Source organism: Alosa pseudoharengus, unplaced genomic scaffold, assembly GCF_046254945.1.
Source record: "Alosa pseudoharengus isolate Yale_2024_CS ecotype anadromous, Long Island Sound unplaced genomic scaffold, YU_APseudo_1.1 YU_APseudo_1.1_scf_6, whole genome shotgun sequence".
NCBI lineage: Eukaryota > Metazoa > Chordata > Actinopteri > Clupeiformes > Clupeidae > Alosa > Alosa pseudoharengus.
Genome location: NW_027468848.1, coordinates 10620569 through 10642010, shown reverse-complemented (window position 1 = coordinate 10642010; position 21442 = coordinate 10620569). Strand labels below are relative to the sequence as shown.

General features: G+C 42.7%; 1 protein-coding gene across 1 annotated transcript in view; it reads right to left on the bottom strand.

Annotated features, from left to right (window-relative positions):
• LOC143106489 (tripartite motif-containing protein 29-like) overlaps nucleotides 1-6481 on the bottom strand; it is a 49348-nt gene extending 42867 nt beyond the window's left edge. Inside the window, exons 1-2 of the mRNA XM_076270768.1 lie at nucleotides 5894-6481; nucleotides 5192-5287 (exon numbers count right to left, since the gene is read on the bottom strand). Of these exons, the coding sequence (XP_076126883.1) occupies nucleotides 5192-5287; nucleotides 5894-6481 (684 nt within the window). The remainder of the gene's footprint in view (nucleotides 1-5191; nucleotides 5288-5893) is intronic.
• Between the last annotated feature and the right edge of the window lie 14961 nt (nucleotides 6482-21442).

Below are 21442 nucleotides of genomic sequence, written 5' to 3'. Positions count from 1 at the left end.
CCTGCGCAGTTGACTCCTGCACGATCCCGCTATTCACTTCAGGACCCTTTACCCAGTGGTGCAAAAATGTCCAAAATGGCCTTCATGAAATGCGTCTCTAGATACACATTTTAACGGGCCAAGTTGAAGAGCTGCTGTCTGTTATTGTTTGTGCAAATATAGGCTGATTCATGTTCCCTTGCATTTTGCAACTGTGAGGTCCATGGCTTTCGCCAGACCAAGCTCAATCTTTTAAGAAATCGAAAAAGAAATCGCTGGCAGATCAGGCTGGGTTCACCCAGCCTAGTCCATGGTAGGCGCCCGATAGAAATATTGTTTCATTTTGCGATTGAGATATCCACGCACTGGCGCCCCCTCTGCGATTTTCGCCCCCCCCCGGTTTCAGAGCTATTCTAAATGCAAAAATGCATTGAGGGAGTTATGACAAAACCGTGACCGTTAACCCTTAGAACCCTAAGCTGTTTTTAGGGCATTTTCACTACCTTTATTCATAAGGATTTATTCTGGTCATTGTAAGTGCCACACACATATATTATATATTGTTTTTTTCAGGAGAGTTTAGGCTATTCAGATCTGCCATCATTTCATGTATTAATACTAGCATTGATTTTATTTTGATTTTTAAAGAATTAAAATATAAAAAGTGTATTATAAAAATTCATATATTTAGACATGTATCTCACCACAGCAAGCTCACAGCTCTACATGCATTTCATGTGTGTGTAGGGCAGACTGTCCTGAATCGGGCAATATAATTGCCATGTTGGAGCAATTTACAGAAATATTTGCTGTGTGATTTACGGAAATAAATGCCATTTTTTATTTAGTGATGAAAAATGACCTTTCTGCGCTCCATATCTGTGACACGAACTGATCTGACCTGACTTGACCCGAGGTTGCGTGTTAGCCTGCATGCCTGTGTGTATGCAGTCATAATAATTCTCAACTCTTTACTGCATTGCCATGAACAAAGTAAAGGCAAAAAAGGTGTTTATTTGTTGAACAAATTGGGATGCAATGTGAGCCTTGAATTGGATGCCATGCAGGAATTTGCTAGGATCTCAAAACCGGAATATGAACATGCTTTGCCATAGAGAAACACATGATAGCATTGGATTATAAACATGCTTTGCCACAAGAACAGACAAAAACGTGGGGTAAGTCCAGCTATATGAAGTTATTATTTTGCTGTCACTTCGTCTGTTTTATAACCCAGAAGGATGTACTTGGTATCAAATGATAGCTCTGAGTCTCCTCTTTCATCTGACATGCGTGGCATATCTATGCGATCACGGGTCCGCGAGTAATTCAAACGAGAGTAATGAGTGTGCAGCTTGGTTTGTGTACATGACGTTATTATTTTGCAGTCACTTCGTCTGGTTTTATAAGCCAGAAGGATCGATAAACATGGTACCAGTGGATAGCCCTGTGTCCCCTCTTTCATCTGATATGCTTGCCATATCGATGCGATCACGGGTTCGCGAGTAATTCAAACTAGAGTAATGAGTGTGCAGGTGAATGCAGAGAAGTATAGACTGTAAATATGATGCAATTTGATTTAATTTCATGATTTTTTTTAATTTTCATACTTGATCGTACAGACACGTGTGTAGTCTCGTTGGAAAGCCCCACTTCTGCTCTGTCGTGCAATAAAGGTTTCATCTCGCTGCGATGAACCGTTCCGGAGCAATGTAACAGAGAAGAAAGGGTGTGTTTTTTGACGCACTTTGCGTCAATCGGGTTCTAAGGGTTAAACTATAAGCTATATAAGGTAGGCCCTATGCTAGGCCTATTACACAACATATATTGTCACTAGGCTATGCTGGCGACCCAAATAAAATCTCCTTTGGGAACCAACAGTATCAAGCGGACTTAAGCTGCCACTACTTGGCGAAAAGTTAATAGTTTTGCATATCAGTAGTAATACATTTCACGCAGCTGCGTGAATCACGGAAACCGTGAATGAAGTGGACACTTCTAAATGGAACCCACTGTACAGTAGCTGAAGGTCTGTGGCTAAAGCAGCCATAATGAAGAAAGTGTTTGGATACTTCACACACATATGCTTTTTGATCGCATAGACTACAACTACCAAGCTGGAATCAAAGCACATCGACTCCCCTCTCACGTCCTATGTTCCCCGCTATTTGTATGGGACCGGGGAACATAGGACCCTTTTTGTAGAAAAGGGTCTTATGTTCCCCGCCTTGTATCTGACCACGGAAATTGCATGGGATATGCTTGCGAGTGCACATTTCGTGCACAAACGGTAGCAAAGTGTATTTTTCTGTCAATGTTGCTTGCCGTATCACACCAGGTAGACCTACACATACGTGCACGGTGCAATATTGACACAAGCCAGAAGGGCGATTTTCCTAACTTCCACGTTGAGTATAGCGGAGTAAAAGAATAGATGAAGAACATTTTTTATAACATAGGCCTACAATGGTTTTACTTGTGTAGTGCTTCTTTACTGAATATAACGAGTTCAAAGTTAACATTCTAGGTAACTTCGCATTGTCCGCTTCAGCACTAAATTGAGGACAGCAACACACACGTGCTGCACCTCTCACAGAAGAAACGCGCTACAACTACATGCCTTTTTAAGTTGATATTTAATTGGTTTGTTTTGTTCATTTTTCCGTTCGCTGGCACGCTGCAGGGGGGGACTGCGCGTTGCTTCGAAGCCCCTTTGGTCTGACTCGTCAATAATCCAAAAATGTCCCTTTGGGTCTACAGCCCAGTATAGTTTGATATCTCTTTGTTCCATTAAAATTAATCCCATTCTTCCGACAGCTCAACCAAAGTCTATTTTAGATCACTTCACCTCTTGTACAGTAAGAATCAACAATGAGATGCCAAGTGCAAAGACAATGACAAGCTTGGGACTGAAGCCATGCAGACTCGGCTAGATTTAAACACAGCAGGCCGTTGCAGCAAGACAGTGAGCCAATCCTAATATCATAGGAAAACAGGTGGGGCTGTGTCATTAGGCTGATTGCCACTGACACCAGCTACTGTTACATACAAGACTTAAGTGTCTCAATTAAATCAATTTAACGTGACTATATTGCACTGGGCTCCGCACTGCGCCTCTGTGCAAAGAACTTCAGTTCGCGACGCCCCCTCCTTCCCTCATCACAAACGAAGTGTTTTCCACCAAAAGCTGTCACCGGTCCGCACGTCTGTTGTAACTGTGTTGACTGAAGGGATTGTGTGTTTCTGGTTAAATAAAACGGATATATGTGAGTGTGTGTATATATTTTCCTTATTTATTGATGTCATAAGCATGCTTTATAGGTAGCCTAAGTTAAGTTTATGCTAACATAGCCTAGCATTATTAACTTAAACTCGTCTCTCTTAGCATCTGTTGAACCTTCTTTTCATCTTCTGAAATTATCGATGCGCATTAAACCGCATATAAGTCAAGCAGCTATTTCAAGCAGCTACTGTTACAATTAAATCAATTAAACGTGACTCTATCACACTGGGCTCCGCACTCTGTGCAAAGAACCTCAGTTCGCAGCGCCCCCTCTCCTTCCCTCATCACAAACAAAGTGTGGGCACGGAGCAACAACAACCCGCGCCTTGCCGTGCGGCTGCAGTCTACTTGGAAGCAGCGGGGAACATAGGACCCTTTTTTCAAAAAAGGGTCCTATGTTCCCCGGTAGCGGGGAACATAGGACCCGGGGAACATAGGACCCGGGGAACATAGGGATGACCCCCTCTTCCTTACTTGAATCACCTTTGAAAATAGAGGATTGAAGTAGCCTAGTGGGTGTTTGGGAATGAACGTTGACTCAGATGCTTTTTGAGACTTTGAGCAGAAATGTCCCAGCCTGGTGTTTAGGATGCATCATAGACAGGTTATCTTTCAGGTAGCATATATATATTCTCCATTAGAAAACCATCACGTTAGCGAATGTGTTGTGGCTAACTCACTTAGCTCCTGCTAGTAGCCTAGGTTATGATCATAAAAGAATGGGATGACAGTTGAAAGAGTTGAAGTAGTGCTGTTATCAATTTGGTTGGTAGCCTATAACGGCATTTATGGTTTTCTACAAATACATAATCAAATTGGCCTCCATCACTCAACCAATGCTAACGGTAACATTATTTTACCTACCTCCTAGGCTATAATTTACAAGATTAACGTAGCCTACCTGCAGTAAAAACCAAGCATGTCCGATAAACATTCTCAGATTTATTTCGGCTTCAAGAAGAAATGGGAATTACATTTAATGTGGAAATCATCCTACCCTTATTAGACGTTCTCTGCGGTAAACTACAGTGTTGTCCTTGTCTTTCCAACCCACTTTAGATTAACTTCCAACAAAATTACGTCTCACTGCAACGATGCGCCATCTGGTGGACAAACGACTACGTAACGCCAATACTGGAAATGCTGCCAAATGATGATGAATATTTGTTTTTCCTTTAATCCTACTGAATTTGTAATTTTATGTTATCAGCCGTTCTAATTGCCGATACCGATAGTATGTGTGTGCCTGTATGTGTGTGTGCATGTGTTTGTGTGCACCACCATCTACAGGCCAATGAGTGTACAGTCACTAAATGTACACATAACTTAATTTTTTTAGACCCCCCCATGGATGAAAATCTACAAAACTTGGCATACCCCCAGAGAATGTCAGGTTAATCACACATAAAATTTGGTGCAGTTCTGAACATCTTAACTGAAGAGAGGGGCGATTAAAGCAGAATGATATTGCATTTTAATTTTTTACCGGGGGATGCAAATCACAAATGAGTGATTATGGGCTAGGTTGATGTGGGCCCTTGAGACCAACATACCATAAAAATGTATTCATCCTCGGTGCCATGGTTCAGGTAGTTATTTAGAAAAAACTGATTTTTTTGGGTTTCGGGGGGCCCAGCGCGGGGGGGGGGGAGTGGCCCCCGGGGACCAAACAAAAATTTTCCGTAAAAGTCTAGGCTACATACCCACCAAATTTCATGTGCCCCAGTGTTTCGGTGTCCCAGGTATCAATTTTGGGGACCAAAATTTCAGGAAGTAGATGACGGGGGGGGGAAAAAAAAAAAAAAAAGAATAAAAAAACTTTGACAATCCCTATATGACCGCTTCGCTAGCGGCGGTCATAATTATATTAGAGAGCTGAAACCTTAATCAATCAGCTGTTGTTTTGTCTGTGGTCAGTAGGCTACTCACCTTGAGAGTCTCCACAGCCTTCCTCAGCTCCTGCAGCTCATTCTCTCTCTCCTGGATTCTCTGCTGGAATCTCCTCTGGGTTTGGCCCAACTGCTTCTGTTGATAAAAAGGCAGACATATTTAAGGCAAGTTCATTTATATTGAATATTTAATACACATGGGTAATCCAATGTGCTTTGCATGAACAAAAGAAAATCATAGTAAATAAAAAAAAAAACATAAATGGGGCAATATTAAGCATAATTTAAAAAGTAAAGTACATAAAATGGAATAATAAAAAAAAACACAATATAGAATCATTACAAGACAAAAATACATAATGCATCTGATTAACAGGAAGTGCTTTCGAACAGTTCCTGTAACAGAAAGCATCTGAGAACAGTGCTATGTTCTATTCATTTGTTTTCAGTAGGAGCCCTGACATCATGCATTAAACACAAGTCAAGCTGGCTCAGAGCCTGAAAAAACATTGAACCTTTTGTGTGGAATGGTACTCCACTGATGTTGCCATCAATGTTTGACAGAATTTATACATGTTGAACTTTGCCCCTGCTATGATTTGCTGTTTCATGTCTTCTCTACTGAGAAGGACAATCTGTCAAAATTGAAGACATAATGTTCTTGTAATTACTCAAACACATTATACCATTGTATCAGACGTTTCAAAACAAATGAAGACACAAATGCAGCTCCAGTACTCACCTGTTTGTCAGTCCTTTCTGCTGCAGCTGTGATTGTGTCATGGTCTTTATGTTCATCCATCATGCACAGGCAACAGATACAGCTCTGATCAGTCCGACAAAATATTTCAAACAGCTTCTTATGATGAGGGCATATCCTCTCCTGTAGCTGGCCTGTGGCATCAATCACTGAGTGGCTTCTTCCTGGGTTTACATAATTGTGATCTTTAAAGTGACTTTCACAGTAAGACATCAGACAATCCAGACAGGACTTCACAGCTTTGAGTTTTCTCCCAGTGCAGACGTCACAGTCCACATTTTCGGGTCCAGCAGAACACTGAGCAGGACCAGCATCCTGGAGTCTAGTCTTCCCAAAGTCTTCCACCATCTCAGCAATCAGAGTGTTTTTACTAACAACAGGTCTTGGCTTAAATGTTTGTCTGCACTGGGGGCAGCTGTAGATGCCTTTACCATCCTCCTGGTTCCAACAGCCTTCAATGCAGCCCAAACAATATGTGTGTCCACATTGAATGGCGACTGGATCCTTTAGCAGATCCAGACAAACTGGACAAATGAAGGACTCCTGTCTTTTGAGTGAAACGTCCGCCATGTCTTGTCCTGACCACACACAGCAGGAGAGGAGACAGCAGTGTGAAAGATCACTTTTGGTTTCCTGTTTTATCATCAGGAGGAGTGGCTGCCACATGGATAAGGAGGAGGGAGTAACAGCAAATTTATCTGGGAATGTACTATACAGTATGTATGTCTGTGTCTATCCCAGAATCTGTGGGGGTGGGTGAGACAGGGAGAGACAGGGCCCCCCTGCGTTGTGTTCTGAGCCCACTCCTCTTCTCCCTCTTCACGCACGACTGTATACCCACTGATGACTCCAACATCATAATCAAGTTTGCAGATGACATAATCGTGATTGGACGTATAAGCAACAACAATGTGGCCCTACAGGCGAGAGGTGGAAAACCTTGTGGAATAGAGTCAAAATAACAGTCTGGTTCTCAACTCTAGGAAAATGAAAGAAATTACACTGGACTTCATGAGGCATAGAAAAGATGGTCACCGTCCCATCAGCATCAATGGTGAGGTGGTGGAGGTGGTTCAGACCTTTAAGTACCTGGGAGTACAACTCAGCTGTGACCTGACATGGTCTACCAACACCAAAGCCATGGCAAAGAAGGGGCACCAGAGAATGTACTTCCTAAGGTGCAACAACGCACCATCACTACTACAGCACAGAAAATCCTCGGAGCACAGCTCCCATCACTGGAGGAAATTCCCAGAACCCGCTTTAGCAAGAAAGCCCTAAGCATTTGCAAGGACCCTATCTATCTATCTATCTATCTATCTATAGTACACTCATTCACAATATGTACACTCATCAACACTAGCATTTAATAATTGAGCTTACCTTGGTGTCGTGAGTTTTTCGAGGGGGTAGTATTTTTAAGTGTAGCTGGACTAAGTAGACTCGTGACGTTAGCTTTACTAAACTCAACTCGTGGTTGTCTTGAGCTACGTCCGTACTTGCTGTATTGTTTTCAATACAGCCATCTGTTTAATTTCGCTTAGACTAGCCTTGGTGTCATGAGTTTTTCAAGGCAGTGGTTTTTCACTGGATCAATTAGGACTAGCATTTAAAGTGGCAATTGTGCTGGAGCGTCAGCGGTTGTGTGCAGCCGTCCTCGTGTGAAGACTTACGGCGCTGATCCACTAGCACGACACGACATATGCATGGGGTCGCGCTGCCTCCCCTCGTTCAGTCGTGTGTGGGCGTTTCGTTTAAAATGTCAGTTAGCAGCTTATATTCAGTTCGTTTTAACGTGTCTTAAGTGTTTTTCCACAAATGGACTACAATTTTAGGCATGTACTTAACAGTATACAACACATCATAGCTGTCAACCCTCCCGTTTTTTCCGGGTTTCTCACGTATTTTTACTTTTTTCCCGCTGTCTTCCCGTTTTAATATTTTCCCGTAAATATCCCGTATTTTAACAATCTCATAACATTAGCTCTACCATCGGACTTGTCAGTCTCTGTACTGTTGTCCTGTTGCTACACCCTTGCCCTTCCAACTAAACAGATGTTTTCAAAGCATCGTTTTGCTTGCTTGAAGGCGACAGTGAGACTATTTAAGATGCACGAGAGCACGATTCAGTGGGACCTGCATAGTGTAGGCTACGGCCGAACGCTGTGTGTATCGGCCTACCACTCAGCTACGAGTAGAGAAAGAATTCCCCTGTTTGTATATTCACTCCAAGTTGGCCTACCATAACTTCCCAACTCTGCACTAAAGCCCATAAACTGCATGACAGGCTATTTATATTTTCTCTCTAAAATCTCTAAAATAACCAAATGCATTTGTTCAACTTTATGAAGAAGAATTACGCACTATAGGCTACTTGGAACGCACACATTTTGTTTGCGCAGGAGAGAGAATGACAGCGCACAGGGCCATCGATTAGGCTACAGAACTTTAGCTTTGCTAGGGCTGTATAAAGTTGACCAAATTAATATAGGCTGTTGTTAGGCGTAAATAAAGTAGGCTACGTTGTTGTATTGTTTAGCTGACCAATGCACGAGCTTGCAATTATGAAACGGACTAATACTGCAACCCTTCCAACGTTGGGGGACGAATGTTGACATTTTCCCGTATTCTGCGTGAGAAACCCGGGAAATCTCCCTTATTTTCAAAGCTCAATGTTGACAGCTATGCAACACATTAATAGCCTATACAAACTGCAAGCCATTTCGAAATCTTGTTTTATTTAAACTACTCAATACAATCTCAAATCCTCACCAGAAACACCAACAGTCAATATATTCCTCCAAATCCTAGTTTCGTTTGTTTTATGGACTACTAGGTGGTCTTGGAAGAGATCGTTAAAACATTAATTTGTCTTGTAAGCAGAACCAAAGTTTCACAGGCAGCGCTGCGTTCAACGGATTCATTTGCATAAAGATGGGCATCGGCCAGCTTTTTGACGCGCAACATTTTTTCAAATGCAGCGCTGCCTTCCCGGAATGCTTTGCGGGCACATTAAAGTCACTTGATGTGTGGAATTGCCAATCTGCAGTGAATAAAGCAATTGATTGCGCTTACAGAGACGATTAGGCCAGAGAATACTGCCACACCTGCAGCGTTGTCGACCAATTATGCTTTTTCGCATACCAGTCGTTCATCTGGTAGGGGAGGCGGGACAGGCTTTCTTGTCTCTGATGACTGGAGGTTCACACAGTTGCTGTCTGCTCAGAACCACAACTCGTTTGAATAGCATGCCATCATGATAACTGAGCCATACAAATTATAGCCTTCTTGGTGGTTATTTATCGCCCTCCAGGACAACTTGGGGACTTTGTGAATGAGTTGGACATTCTGCTGTCTGCTATTCCAATGGATGCATGCCCATTATTACAGTAATCTTTGTCAATTTTAATATTCATTTGGATAACTCGTCTTCAGTTGACTTCCTGTCCTTACTCTCCTCATTTAATATCACACGTGTCCACAGTCCTCCTACTCACAAGGCTAGTAAAGTAATTCTGCTACGTAACTGTAATACAGATAATGTTTTGGTTAATCCATTACATGTATCGGATCATTACTTCACTAGATTCTCTGTGCGTCTCCTGGATAACCCAGCAGCTCCTTCTCCGACAAGTTCGTTCCGACGTAACCTCAGAAGCCTCTCAAGCGACCATTTTGCAACATTAGTAACATCTGCTTTGCCGACTCCCATTCTTGGCACTGGAGGTTAATGAGGCTACAGAGACTCTCTGCTCTACACTGGCATCTTGTCTGAATGCAGCATGTCCTTTCCTCAAGACCCACTCATTCTAAACCTTGTCATCCATGGCTGACGAACAGTATAGTCTCAGTATGAAAGGAACTTAGAGCTGCTGAGAGGAAATGGCATAAATCCAGAGATGGAAATGATGACTTTGCAACATTTTTCACTGAAAAAGTTGCTAAAATAAGTGCTCAGTTTGATGCACCTATAAGGAGGGCTTTGCCTTGTGTTAGCATGAAAGCATCGTTGGACTCTTTCTCTCCTCTTGATGAGGAAGCAGTCACCTAATTGCTTCAGCGAAGTCGCCCAACAACATGCCCATTGGATCCCAGACATCCCAAGTCTCCCGGAAGTTCCGGGAGTCTCCCGCATATTGATAGCGCTCCCTGACGCCCACAAATTGGATAAAATCTCCCGGAATCTATAGTGAGCGATCAAGAGCGCGCATGCGAGACCGCGTGTGCATCTGAGTGTAGCGAGCACACGACAGGAGAGAGAGAGGGGTGGTGCGTGTGTGCCTGAGCGCATCCAAGACAGAGAGCATCCTGATTGGCCTGTTTCGCTAAATCAACCAATCAGTTTTCAGTGTAGGCGGGCTTTTATAGCTTTTCTCCCGAACTTCAGTTCAGTGTAATCAGTTCAGTGTATAGGAACAGGAGCGTCATGGCAGAGTCAGTGCCTCAAGAAAAGGAAAATGTAAGACCCATTTCGAAGTGAAAAATAAAGATAGGCCTAGTCCTGCGCTGCACTGTTTGTAACAGTGACTTTAGCATTGCCCATGGTGGGTTAAATGATTGCAAAAGTGTCAATTCATGTATTATTCAGGCCTATAGCCCAGCGGTCCCCAACCACCGGGCCGCGGCCTGGACATTCCTAACCGGGCCGTAGCCTACGACAAGAGTTTTTTTTTTTTAAATGCATGCAAACTAAATAAACTCAATTTAATTTGCAATAATGTCACATTCGCAATAATACCCACTGACGATGGTGAGCCAGATACCTCAAAGAAAAAGAAGTGGTCATTCAATGCAAAATATGACGAGTCATATTTAAAATATGGTTTCGCAGAGACCGGTGACTCGCATGCACCAAGTCCTTTATGTGTGGTATTTGCCGATAAGTTGTCAAACGAAGCAATGAAACCATCAAAGCTAATTCGACATCTAGAGTCCAAGCATCCTACACTTAAAGACAAACCTCTTGAGTTCTTTGAGCGTAAGACACGCGAGCAAGAAGGACAAAAATCTAGTTAGAGAGGGTGAATGGGTCACCGTGGTACTATCCAAGTTGGTTGGTTGCAGGTCACTGGCCAGAGTGTTTGAGTTGCGAGAGCCGCTGCAGAGATTTCTTACAGAAAAAAAGTCACCGTTAGCTGCATATTTTAGTGATGAGGGCTGGGTGTCAAAACTCGCTTACCTGTGTGACATATTCGGGTTGCTTAATGACCTCAACCTGTCACTGCAGGGGAGAATGACGACTGTCTTTAAACTGGCAGATAAAGTCGCTGCATTTAAAGCCAAGCTTGATTTGTGGGTACGACAAGTGGATCGGGGTGTATTTGATATGTTCCAAACAGTAGTGGGGGTTTTGGGAGAGACTGAGGCAGGGCCCTTTCTCTCGCAGCTGGTGCGCGATCACCTTGTTGCGCTTTCAAATGAGTTTGAGCATTACTTCCCATCCTCCAAAGATCCACGGCAAACCAATGAGTGGTTGGGTCCGCAACCCATTTGTCAATATCCTGAATAGTCCTAACTTGTCAGCGCAGGAGGAAGAGCAGTTGATCGAAATTGCAAATGACGGTGGTCTTAAGAGTGTGTAGGCTATGAGGAAACCTCTCTGGCGGGTTTTTGGATGAAAACCAAAGCAGAATATCCCGAGATAGCCGTAAAAGTGCTGAAAACGTTGCTACCATTTCCCACCACGTATCTATGCGAGGCCAGGTTTTTGGCAATGACTGCAACTAAGACCAAATTGCGCAATCGACTGGACATTTCAAACACACTGAGGGTGCATAAGAAAGGTGGGGGAGGATTGGGATTGGGAGGGGGGGGGCACCAACAAGGAGCACCCAAGAGCAACAGGGGCAAGGAAAAACTCCCTTACCAAGGAAGAAACCTTGGGCAGATCCACGGCTCAAGGGGCTAACCCAACTGCCAGGGGTCTTGGTGTGTGTGTTGGGGGGATGACAGGGGAGATGGGATAGTGTGCTGTGTATGTGGGAAGAGGGCAATGTGCAATATGTGTGTTGGAGAAGCTTCCTCATGAGACAATGTGCTGTGTATTGGGGGGGGGGGGGCAGTGTGCTTTAAGTATGTTGGAGAAGCTTCCTGATGAAATAATGTGCTGTGTATGTAGGGGGGAGGCAGTGTACTGCAAGTATGGTGAAGGGACTTACTATTGCAAGCAGAGTACTGTATGTATGATGTATGTGAGTGATGTGTGTTGGAGAAGATCCTGAAGACAATGTGCTGTGTATGTAGGGAAGGGGGGGGGGGCAGTGTGCAGCAAGTATGTAGAGGAGGCTTACTGTAGCAAGCAGTGTGCTGTATGTATGTGAGGTGATGACAGTGATGTAAGTGTGTGTGTTTTTTGTGTGTGTGTTGGGGATGAGGGTGGGGTGGGGGGTGATAGGGGCAGAAAGGCTAGGCAATCAAGGACATGGGTAGATAGATGGAGGAGAAATCAAAAATAATAAATAAAAGTTCTATGGAGATGTGCAAAAGTTGGAGAAAGTCAGATATGTGTGTGTGTGTGTGTTTTGACGTGTGATGAAATAAGAAAATAAATAAAAGGTCTGTAGCATATGGAGAGGGATGTAAAAGTGCTAAAAGTCATGTAGGTGTGTGTGTGGGAGGGGGGGGGGGGTCATGAGTGCTGAGGAGTGAATGAGTGCAGTCAGTATAGTGTGAGTTCAGAGTTGGGAAATGTTTGAGAGTGCTGAGGAGTGAATGTGTGCAAAGTCAGTGTATAGTGTGAGTTCAGAGTTTGGATGGCCTGGGGATAAAAACTTCTCCTAAGTCTCTCAGTTCTGGCTTTGTGACTACATAGGCGTCTTCTTGATTTCAGCGGTAGGAATAATCCATTGTTAGGATGAGAAGAGTAGTCCTTCAGAATCTTTTGGGCTCTTATGAGTACTCTTCTGGAATAGATATCTTGTAGAGCAGGGAGTTGAGTTCTTATAGTACGTTCAGCTGAGCACACTACTTTCTGCAGAGTACTACTAACTAACTGTGGAGTTCCCATACCAGGTGATGATGCTACCAGTTAGAACACGCTCAACCACTGAAGTGTAGAAGGCCTTCATGATGGATGTAGAAACTTTGAATTTCCTTAGCTGTATAGTGTATTCCTACAGAATTTAAATAATTAATGTGGAAACAGTTCAGTAATCTAGTGGTGGATGCATACAAATGAATTGGCAATACACCCAGAAGTATAATGAAATATAACAATAAAATATTATTTCATAAAGAGCTTCAATCAGAAATGAAGAGGGTGAACCTAATGTTCACCCTGACTGGCTGCAGGAGAAAGTTAACCGAATGTTAACAGTAGCTAATGTCGGCTAGCCTGTTAGCTTACAGAGCTAAAAGTTACCAGTGTGAATAAACTATACAATATGAACAATATACAACAAGTATAATAATTATCACAACAAAATAATAGTAATCATAGAATAATAACCCAACCCAAGCGCTTGCCGTTGGAGCTCGGTGGTGCACGGTGGCATCTCTGAGCTACAGGCAGGACAGCAACCCTGCAATGCCCGTCCGACTCGTCGGTCGCTTGCGGCGACAACCGAGTGTGTGTGTGTCAGATTAAGCGTACTCACGACCGGTTTCACTCCACCCAGCCAACGAGCCGATGGCCATTGTCCCGACGGGGACGAGAGGCAGACGGGAGGCAAGCAGATGCCTCGAGCTAGCCAATGTAGCTAGTGCCAGCAGGGCGGTCGATCTGCCGGTGGCCTCAGTACCAGACTCGCCGGGTGGCTCCGCTGGGTTCAGCAGTGGAGGCAAAACGGCCGCGTCCTTCTCCAAAGGTCAGCTCAGCACCGGAGGAAACTAGCGAGTCCCTCTCCAAAGGTCGGTCCGCCGGTGGGCTCAGCACCGGAGGAAACTAGCGAGTCCCTCTCCGCCACAGGAGATCATTAAGGCGTCGAGTTGAGGGCCTATGAACAACCGTTCAATGGTCTCCCCAAAGCCAGCTAACACCGACAGCACCCTCTCTCTGTACAGTGAGTGTAGGCACAGACTGATGAGCCTTCTCCTCTCTGAGGAGATGGAACCTTCACATTCTCCGCGATTTCGCGACATAAACAAATAACGAATAATCATTGGCTGCTTAAACAATTCAAATAAAAGCAAAACAAACAAAGACATTTGATTGGTGCACATGTATAGAATGTTGTAAATCACAGAAGCAAGTGAATTACAAAACATTCTGGTACATGAAGTAAATTCATACAGAAACAAAAAGGAAAATTACAAGGTTATTAAGCATACTGAAATGTCAATTTTACAGGTGCTTACATAAATAATTATTATTTATTTACCTCCAACCCCTCCCCCTCCCCGTTTAGAAGGATGGGTCCCTGCAATATAAATGGTACTGACAGTAGTTTTGAGAACATGCCGGGACCCAGTTAAGCCCATGACATTCTCTATTCCTGTATTGACAAGAAATAGAACACAAATGCATCAAGCTTATAGGGTAAACCAGTCCAATCTCCTACCCGTACCACATCAACCTCAGATTTCCCCCATGGATCATATTTCCCCAACACTTACAGCAAAACTAGCACTCCTAAATATCAGATCTCTTTCAAACAAATCATTCTTAATTAATGATCTAATTTGCAAACACAACCTTGATTTTTTACTTTTAACTGACACATAGATCAAGCAAACAGTGCTGCTACTCTCATCGAATCAGCTCCCCCAAATTTCAGTTTTTTGAGTGCTACCATCTTGAAGAGCTAGGTGAACTGCTATCAGTCATTTACATAGAGTTTGACTGTCTTATTATCCCTCCTGTTATCCTTGGGGTCAATTTGACCCCAAGCAACGTTTAACATCATAAAATATATGGTTCACTTTTTTTTTTTTGCTTCATGTTTCATGACTTTTCCTCAATTGAAGGGTACAACAGAGTTGAAATTTGAAATAATATGTTTTCAATGTCCTATACAAATATTTTGTACATTGATGTTCCTTGGGGTCAGTTTGACCCCAGCTGTATGAAACATAGGATACATGAATATTTGACACATTATGGATATTATTATTTGAATAGTATGAGAACATATTGTTATTATCATTATTACATACACAAGTACTTATTACATATAAGTCATTTTGGCAGGACTGTATAAGTCAAAAGGGGAAGCAACAGCAAGCATTTGGGCTGCTGACACTGGATGGGCAATATTGCCAGCCAGGGTTCCAAGGTTCATAAAGGGGTATGGGGAGGGGGGGTGGGATTGTTTTGTAGGGCTTTTGGTGGTGGCTATTTCACTCTTGTTAAGTACCTGTCACAAAAAAACTGGGTAACAATATGAATTATAATCATTTTCTGAGGGTTTATTTAGCTGGGGTCAAATTGACCCCAAGGATAAAGAGTGTCGGTAAGATTTGAGGATAACACAAGGGATTATATCAGGGGATCTAAACTTGCATGTGGATAATCCTGAAAACAATTATGCCAAGGAATTCATTGCACTAATCGATACTTTTTCCCTAACACAGCATGTACAGGGGCCAACACACTCTCTCGGCCATACCCTCGACCTTGTTATCACAAAGGGTCTCGATGTCTCTACAGCTGCTAAAGACCTGGCCTTATCTGATCATTTCTGCGTGTTCTTTGATGTGTCTATGTCCCCACACACTCAAAACACAGTTATGATGGTAAAAAGGAGAGTTTGCTCTCTTTGAGCAAACACTTTCACTAAAGTCAAGTCAATTGTCAGACTCTGTAGAAGACTTATTTGATCACTTTAATGCAAAAATAGCAAACATTATGGATGACATTGCTCCCTTACAATTCAAGAAAGTTAAGGACAAACAGAAAGCACCATGGAGGCAAAATCCAGCAGTGAAACTTTCAAAAAAGAGAGTGTAGGAAGAATGAAAGAAAATGGCATAAATACAAACTTCAGATCCACTATGAAATCCATAAAGAGATGCTCCGCACATAACTCTGAAATATGCAAATCAAGACAGTCTTTCTTTTCTAACATATCAAGTTCAAATAACACTCGTATTCTATTTTCAACTGTTGATAACTTAACAAATCCCTTAACCTCTCACAATTAGCGCCTGAACTTCTATCAACTAATAAATGCAATGAGTTTTTCATCTTTTTTAGGTAAAATTGACAAAATCAGACTCAACATATCTGCTCAATTACAAATTCAACTTGATAGACTACGAAAGTTCAGCTTGATAGACTACGAAAAACGGTACAGAATCTCAGCTCTTCCACATGTGTCTTAGACACTCTGCCTACCAATTTCTTCAAAACTGTTTTTCACCTCATAGCGGCGGATGTCCTTCAAATTGTAAATGTATCACTGCTGTCTGGCACTTTTCCTAAGTCACTGAAAACAGCTGTTGTAAAGCCACTTCTCAAGAAGAATAACCTGGATGCCTCCATGCTAAACAATTACAGACCCATATCTAATCTACCTTTTATTGGCAAAATTATTGAAAATAATTATTGAAATTAATCAATTAACCTAGCCTGGCCTTGGCCTGTCTACGTACTTCCGGCCGATTTATTTTCCCTACAGTACTCCGTCTGGAATAGGTTGATTCACGCTCATTTACTTCGGCAGTTGGGCAGCCGACCAACCAGCGAACAGTGGGCGTCCCTGAGAGCGATTACGTACCCAGGCATGGTGTTTCAATTACTACAGTACGGCCCCGCCCCTGAAGCAGATCGCTTGGAATACATCAACGTAGGGAGCGAAAATGACTTATACTTATGAAATCTTTGAGCAAATGTAAGTAATACTTTAGCCTATTAACAGGAGTGTCATGAACGAAGTCACAGTGGAGTAGGATGTTATATCGTCAGCTAAACTTTAGTCATAGATTTTGTCACTTGAAATAGGCTACGAACGTATCCGAGTCAAACTGTAGTTTAGTAGGCTACATGGTCACGTCAAAATAGCTATTTTTCAAACACTAAGAAGGCTCGACATAACTTGAAACTTTGATCGAAGCATCATCAGTGTCTCTACATATGAACTCGAGCATTAAGAACATTGTTCGTGTACACATAGTTTACTAAAAAGAAAGATTTTGGACAACTCACTCCTTGCAAGATGGCAAAATGGCAGCGAGCAGAAAAAACAAGTGAGTTGTTCAAAACCTCTCTTTTAGTAAACTCTGTGTACACCAACAATGTTCTCAATGCTCGAGTTCATGTGTAGAGACACTGATGATACTTCGATCAAAGTTTCATGTTGTGTCGAGCATTTGAAAAATAGCGATTTTTACGCGATTGTATCAAATAAGTAGTAGCCCTATAGGAATCCCATTCAAAAGGTCATTTCACCCGAAAACGACAACGCATACAAGCTTAAAAGTGGCGCTTTGGACGTACTTATGCATTTATATGAAAGTTTGACTTGGGTACATTCACAAAACACTATATGATGCATTTTAGCGAGAGTTACGCAGATGAAACGTGTGATTGTTTGCTGATAAGATGCACCCGTGCTTGTTAGGGGCGTGCTGCAGAGAAACTTCTCTGTATGACGAAACGCCGGTTGTTAGTGATTGGTTGAAAGGAACTCCAATGATTTTAAACCTCAAACTGTGCCCTCCCACCCGGAAATAAACGAATGCCTATGGATCTAGGCCAGACTCTCTGCGAAGTCAGAGAGTCTGGTTTCCAGGCTACAATTAACCACCTTCCTAACATCAAATGGGTATTTTGATTACTTTCAGTCTGGTTTTCGGGCAAATCACAGCACTGAAACAGCTCTCATTAAAGTTTCCAATGATATACGCCTCAACACAGATTCAGGTAAAACATCAGTCCTAGTGCTACTGGACCTTTTGACACTGTTGATCACAATATTTTACTACACAGACTAGAACACTGGGTTGGATTTACAGGCATAGTTATCAGCTGGCTAAAATCATATCTACAAGAAAGGAGCTTCTTTGTTGCCATCGGAAACTGTACCTCAACACCAACGTCCTTGACCTGTGGTGTTCCCCAGGGGTCGATCTTGGGGCCACTATTATTCAACCTCTATATGCTCCCACTTGGACAAATCATCCAAAATAATTTGATTTCATATCATAGCTATGCAGATGACACACTTGAATCTATGTGTCAGTGTATAAAACAAATCAACACCTGGATGTCTCAAATTTTTCTTCAGCTGAACAAAGAAAAAACTGGAGTAATTATATTTGGTAAAAAGGAGGAAAGACTTAGGGTTGCCACTCTCCTTGACACAAAAGGGTTGAAGGCAAAGGATACTGTTAAAAATCTTGGTGTATTAATTGACAGTGATCTAAATTTCAACAGCCACATGAAAGCGATAACTAAGACTATGTTTACACGAAGCAGGGTATTTTCCTAAACGAATATCTGGCCATCTACGTTTGCAAATAAAACTGAATTTACACAAGACCGTTTATTTTTAAAATGTGTTTACACGAATCTGTGTACATACATGCTGTCATGAGCACGCCAAACCACAGTGGCAGTCTAACGATAAACTCAAGCTCACATTAACCAATCAGAACCCTTTAGAACCAAACGCATAAACAGAGTTTTCCAAAAAAAACACTTTGGCCGGAGTTTTTTTGGATAACCGTTTTATGGGGCGAATTCTCCGTTTGCGTCTAAATGAAAGGCTCAAACGTAGGGAAATGTCTTCGTTTATAAAAATACACATGCTCGAGTAAACGGGGTCTAAATCAGCTTTTTACCACCTCAAAAATATTACCAAACTCAGAGGGCTGATGTCAAAACATGACTTAGAAAAACTCATTCATGCATTTATCTCCAGCAGGGTTGATTACTGCAATGGACTGTTCACAGGCCTTTCTAAAAAGACTATTAAACAGCTTCAGGTGATACAAAATGCAGCAGCTAGGATTCTAACAAAAACTAAAAGAACTGACCACATTACTCCAATTCCTAAGTCCTTGCACTGGCTTCCAGTAAGTCACAGAATTGACTTTAAAGCACTATTGCTTGTTTATAACTCAGTAAATGGAGCAGGACCTAAATACCTGTCAGACATGCTTCAGCAGTACACACCTTCTCGTCCTCTCAGGTCCCAGGTGAAAAACCTGCTAGTAAAACCTACTGTTAGAACTAAACATGGTGAAGCAGCTTTTAGCTGCTATGTGGCTCAGCTGTGGAACCAACTTTCGGATGACATCAAAAAGGCCCCAACTGTAGCCAGTTTTAAATCTAGACTTAAAGGAACACGCCACCCAAAATCAGTAGTAATATTGTAAAATTGTAGATCCTATCCACCACAGAGTTTAGAATCCATGCTGGATCGACCCTCAGCCTCTCCCTCCCCTCTGAGCGAGAGAGAGGCACACACACTAGAGATGCGCTGATGGGCTATTATTTCAACCATAACTGCATAGCAAAACTTATCATCCATCAGCACCAAAGTTTGTTGACCAATTTTCAAAACCGCACCCGCCCACCATCCGTTGGTTGTTTTAATGTAGGCTATATGGGTGATGCAGCGCTGCTGACGTGAGGCTAGAAAGCCCTTGCCTGTTCTAGAAAGACTGATCTAATGCAGCAAATATATTAAAAGGCTAAAGTCGTATATTGGCTAGGCCTATCCCCAGAATATCAGCAGCAAACTCAGTCTCTGTCGCGCAAAACAGTCTCCAAATAAAACGCACATCGGCCTGTTGCCTATTCTGCCAGCTTGTGACAATATATCGTCCAAAATACTTGATTGCATTGCATTCTCCACATTTTTAGCTAAATTTTCATGTACCACATCAGCATTTTTGTTCAGTGAATCTTTTGTAAATTGCTTTACAATTACCGTCTCTGTGCGTAAAAAGACGCTACTTGCAGTCCAATCAGCTTGAATGAAACCACAGCACCTAACCACGCACCTACTGTAACATAATGACAATTTTTGTTAGACTTTTTTAAAATTATTATTAGACTATCTTATATCGTAATATCCCACGTGAAAACGTGCGTGAATAGTTGGCCTCTGGAATTTTCAAAATGCTCTCGGGGAACCCAGCCCGAAACCAGATTTTTCTTTTTCTTTTTTTTGCACCCCCACTTTCAAACTCGTTCCGGCGCAGCTGATGGGCTAAACTATTATTTACACTTGCTCAAAGATTTCATAAGTATAAGTCATTTTCGCTCCCTACGTTGATGTATTCCAAGCGATCTGCTTCAGGGGCGGGGACGTAGTAATTGAAACACCATGCCTGGGTATGTAATCGCTCTCATCACTGTTCGCTGGTTGGTCGGCTGCCCATCTGCCGAAGTAAATGAGCGTGAATCAACCTATTCCAGACGGAGTACTGTAGGGAAAAGAAATCGACCGGAAGTACGTAGACAGGCCAAGGCCAGGCTAGTTTTAAGTCAGTCGGAGTCAGTCTTTTTCTAGTTTTGGCGTTACGACAATATCAAACCAATAGTGACCTCTCTCCAACAGGAAGGGGCAAAGTAGGCGACAGCTGTAGCCTATATGATTATTTGTTATTTAATTTCTTATAAATTATTAGGCCTGGTCTTCAATCAGCCAAAGAGGACACATGTAACTCGTCTCCTAGTTACTCTCCATTGGCTCCCTATAGTAGCCAGAATTAAATTTAAATCTCTCACTATGGCCTATAGGACACTGACTGGATCTGCTCCTTGTTATTTTAATTCAATAAACAAGATGTACATGTCACAGGGTGACTAAATGGGGAAAGAACACTGCGGGGGGAATTAAGTATGGGTTGACACTGAGCTTCTGTGGGGGACACTTGGGGGAACACCAAGATGGCCCGTCCCTAGCCAGGAGATCAAAGCTAATTAATGCGTAGCAAGATGAGTCGTCCTAGTTCATGTCTATGAGGGCAAAGTGGAGTTCAGTCAGAGACGGGCTCTGGTTCAGTCCCCGCCTGCACAGGGGTGTGTCACTGACGTACAGTATGACTGACGTTTAAACACCTCGGTTCCACGCCAGACAGAAGCCGGAGTACAAAACAAACTTGGTGTACACCTTCATTAATGTTGATTTTCTCCCGACTAGAGGGTCATACTGTCACGACATTCTCCTGAAATGGGGAGGAGGGTTTGGAGATCATGATACCATGTCCGAAATGTGCATCCATTGCTCAGAAAAATAAGGCTTTGACAAATTCTGGGAAATTCTTGGATTCTGCCATAGACCTCAATGTTAAAAAGGGAGCCCGATCACTGCATAAATGGGGGATAGTGCCCCCCCCACCTCGTGCGGGGCGTGTACTACTGCTACCCTATTTGCATACATGTCTGGCGATTAGAAATAACGGGTGTTGGTCTAGCCCACCCCCCCCCCCCCCCCCACACCTGTGACATACATCACCAACCGCCCACTGCGGTCTTCTGACGATTAGAAATAACGGGTGTTGGTCTAGCCCACCCCCCCACCTGTGACATACATCCCCAACCGCCCACTGCGGTCTTCTGACGAGCGTATGTTGTGTCGACCAGTCATAAACAGCAATGTTTACACCAGATGTTAACCTCATATTAGGTATATTGGTGAT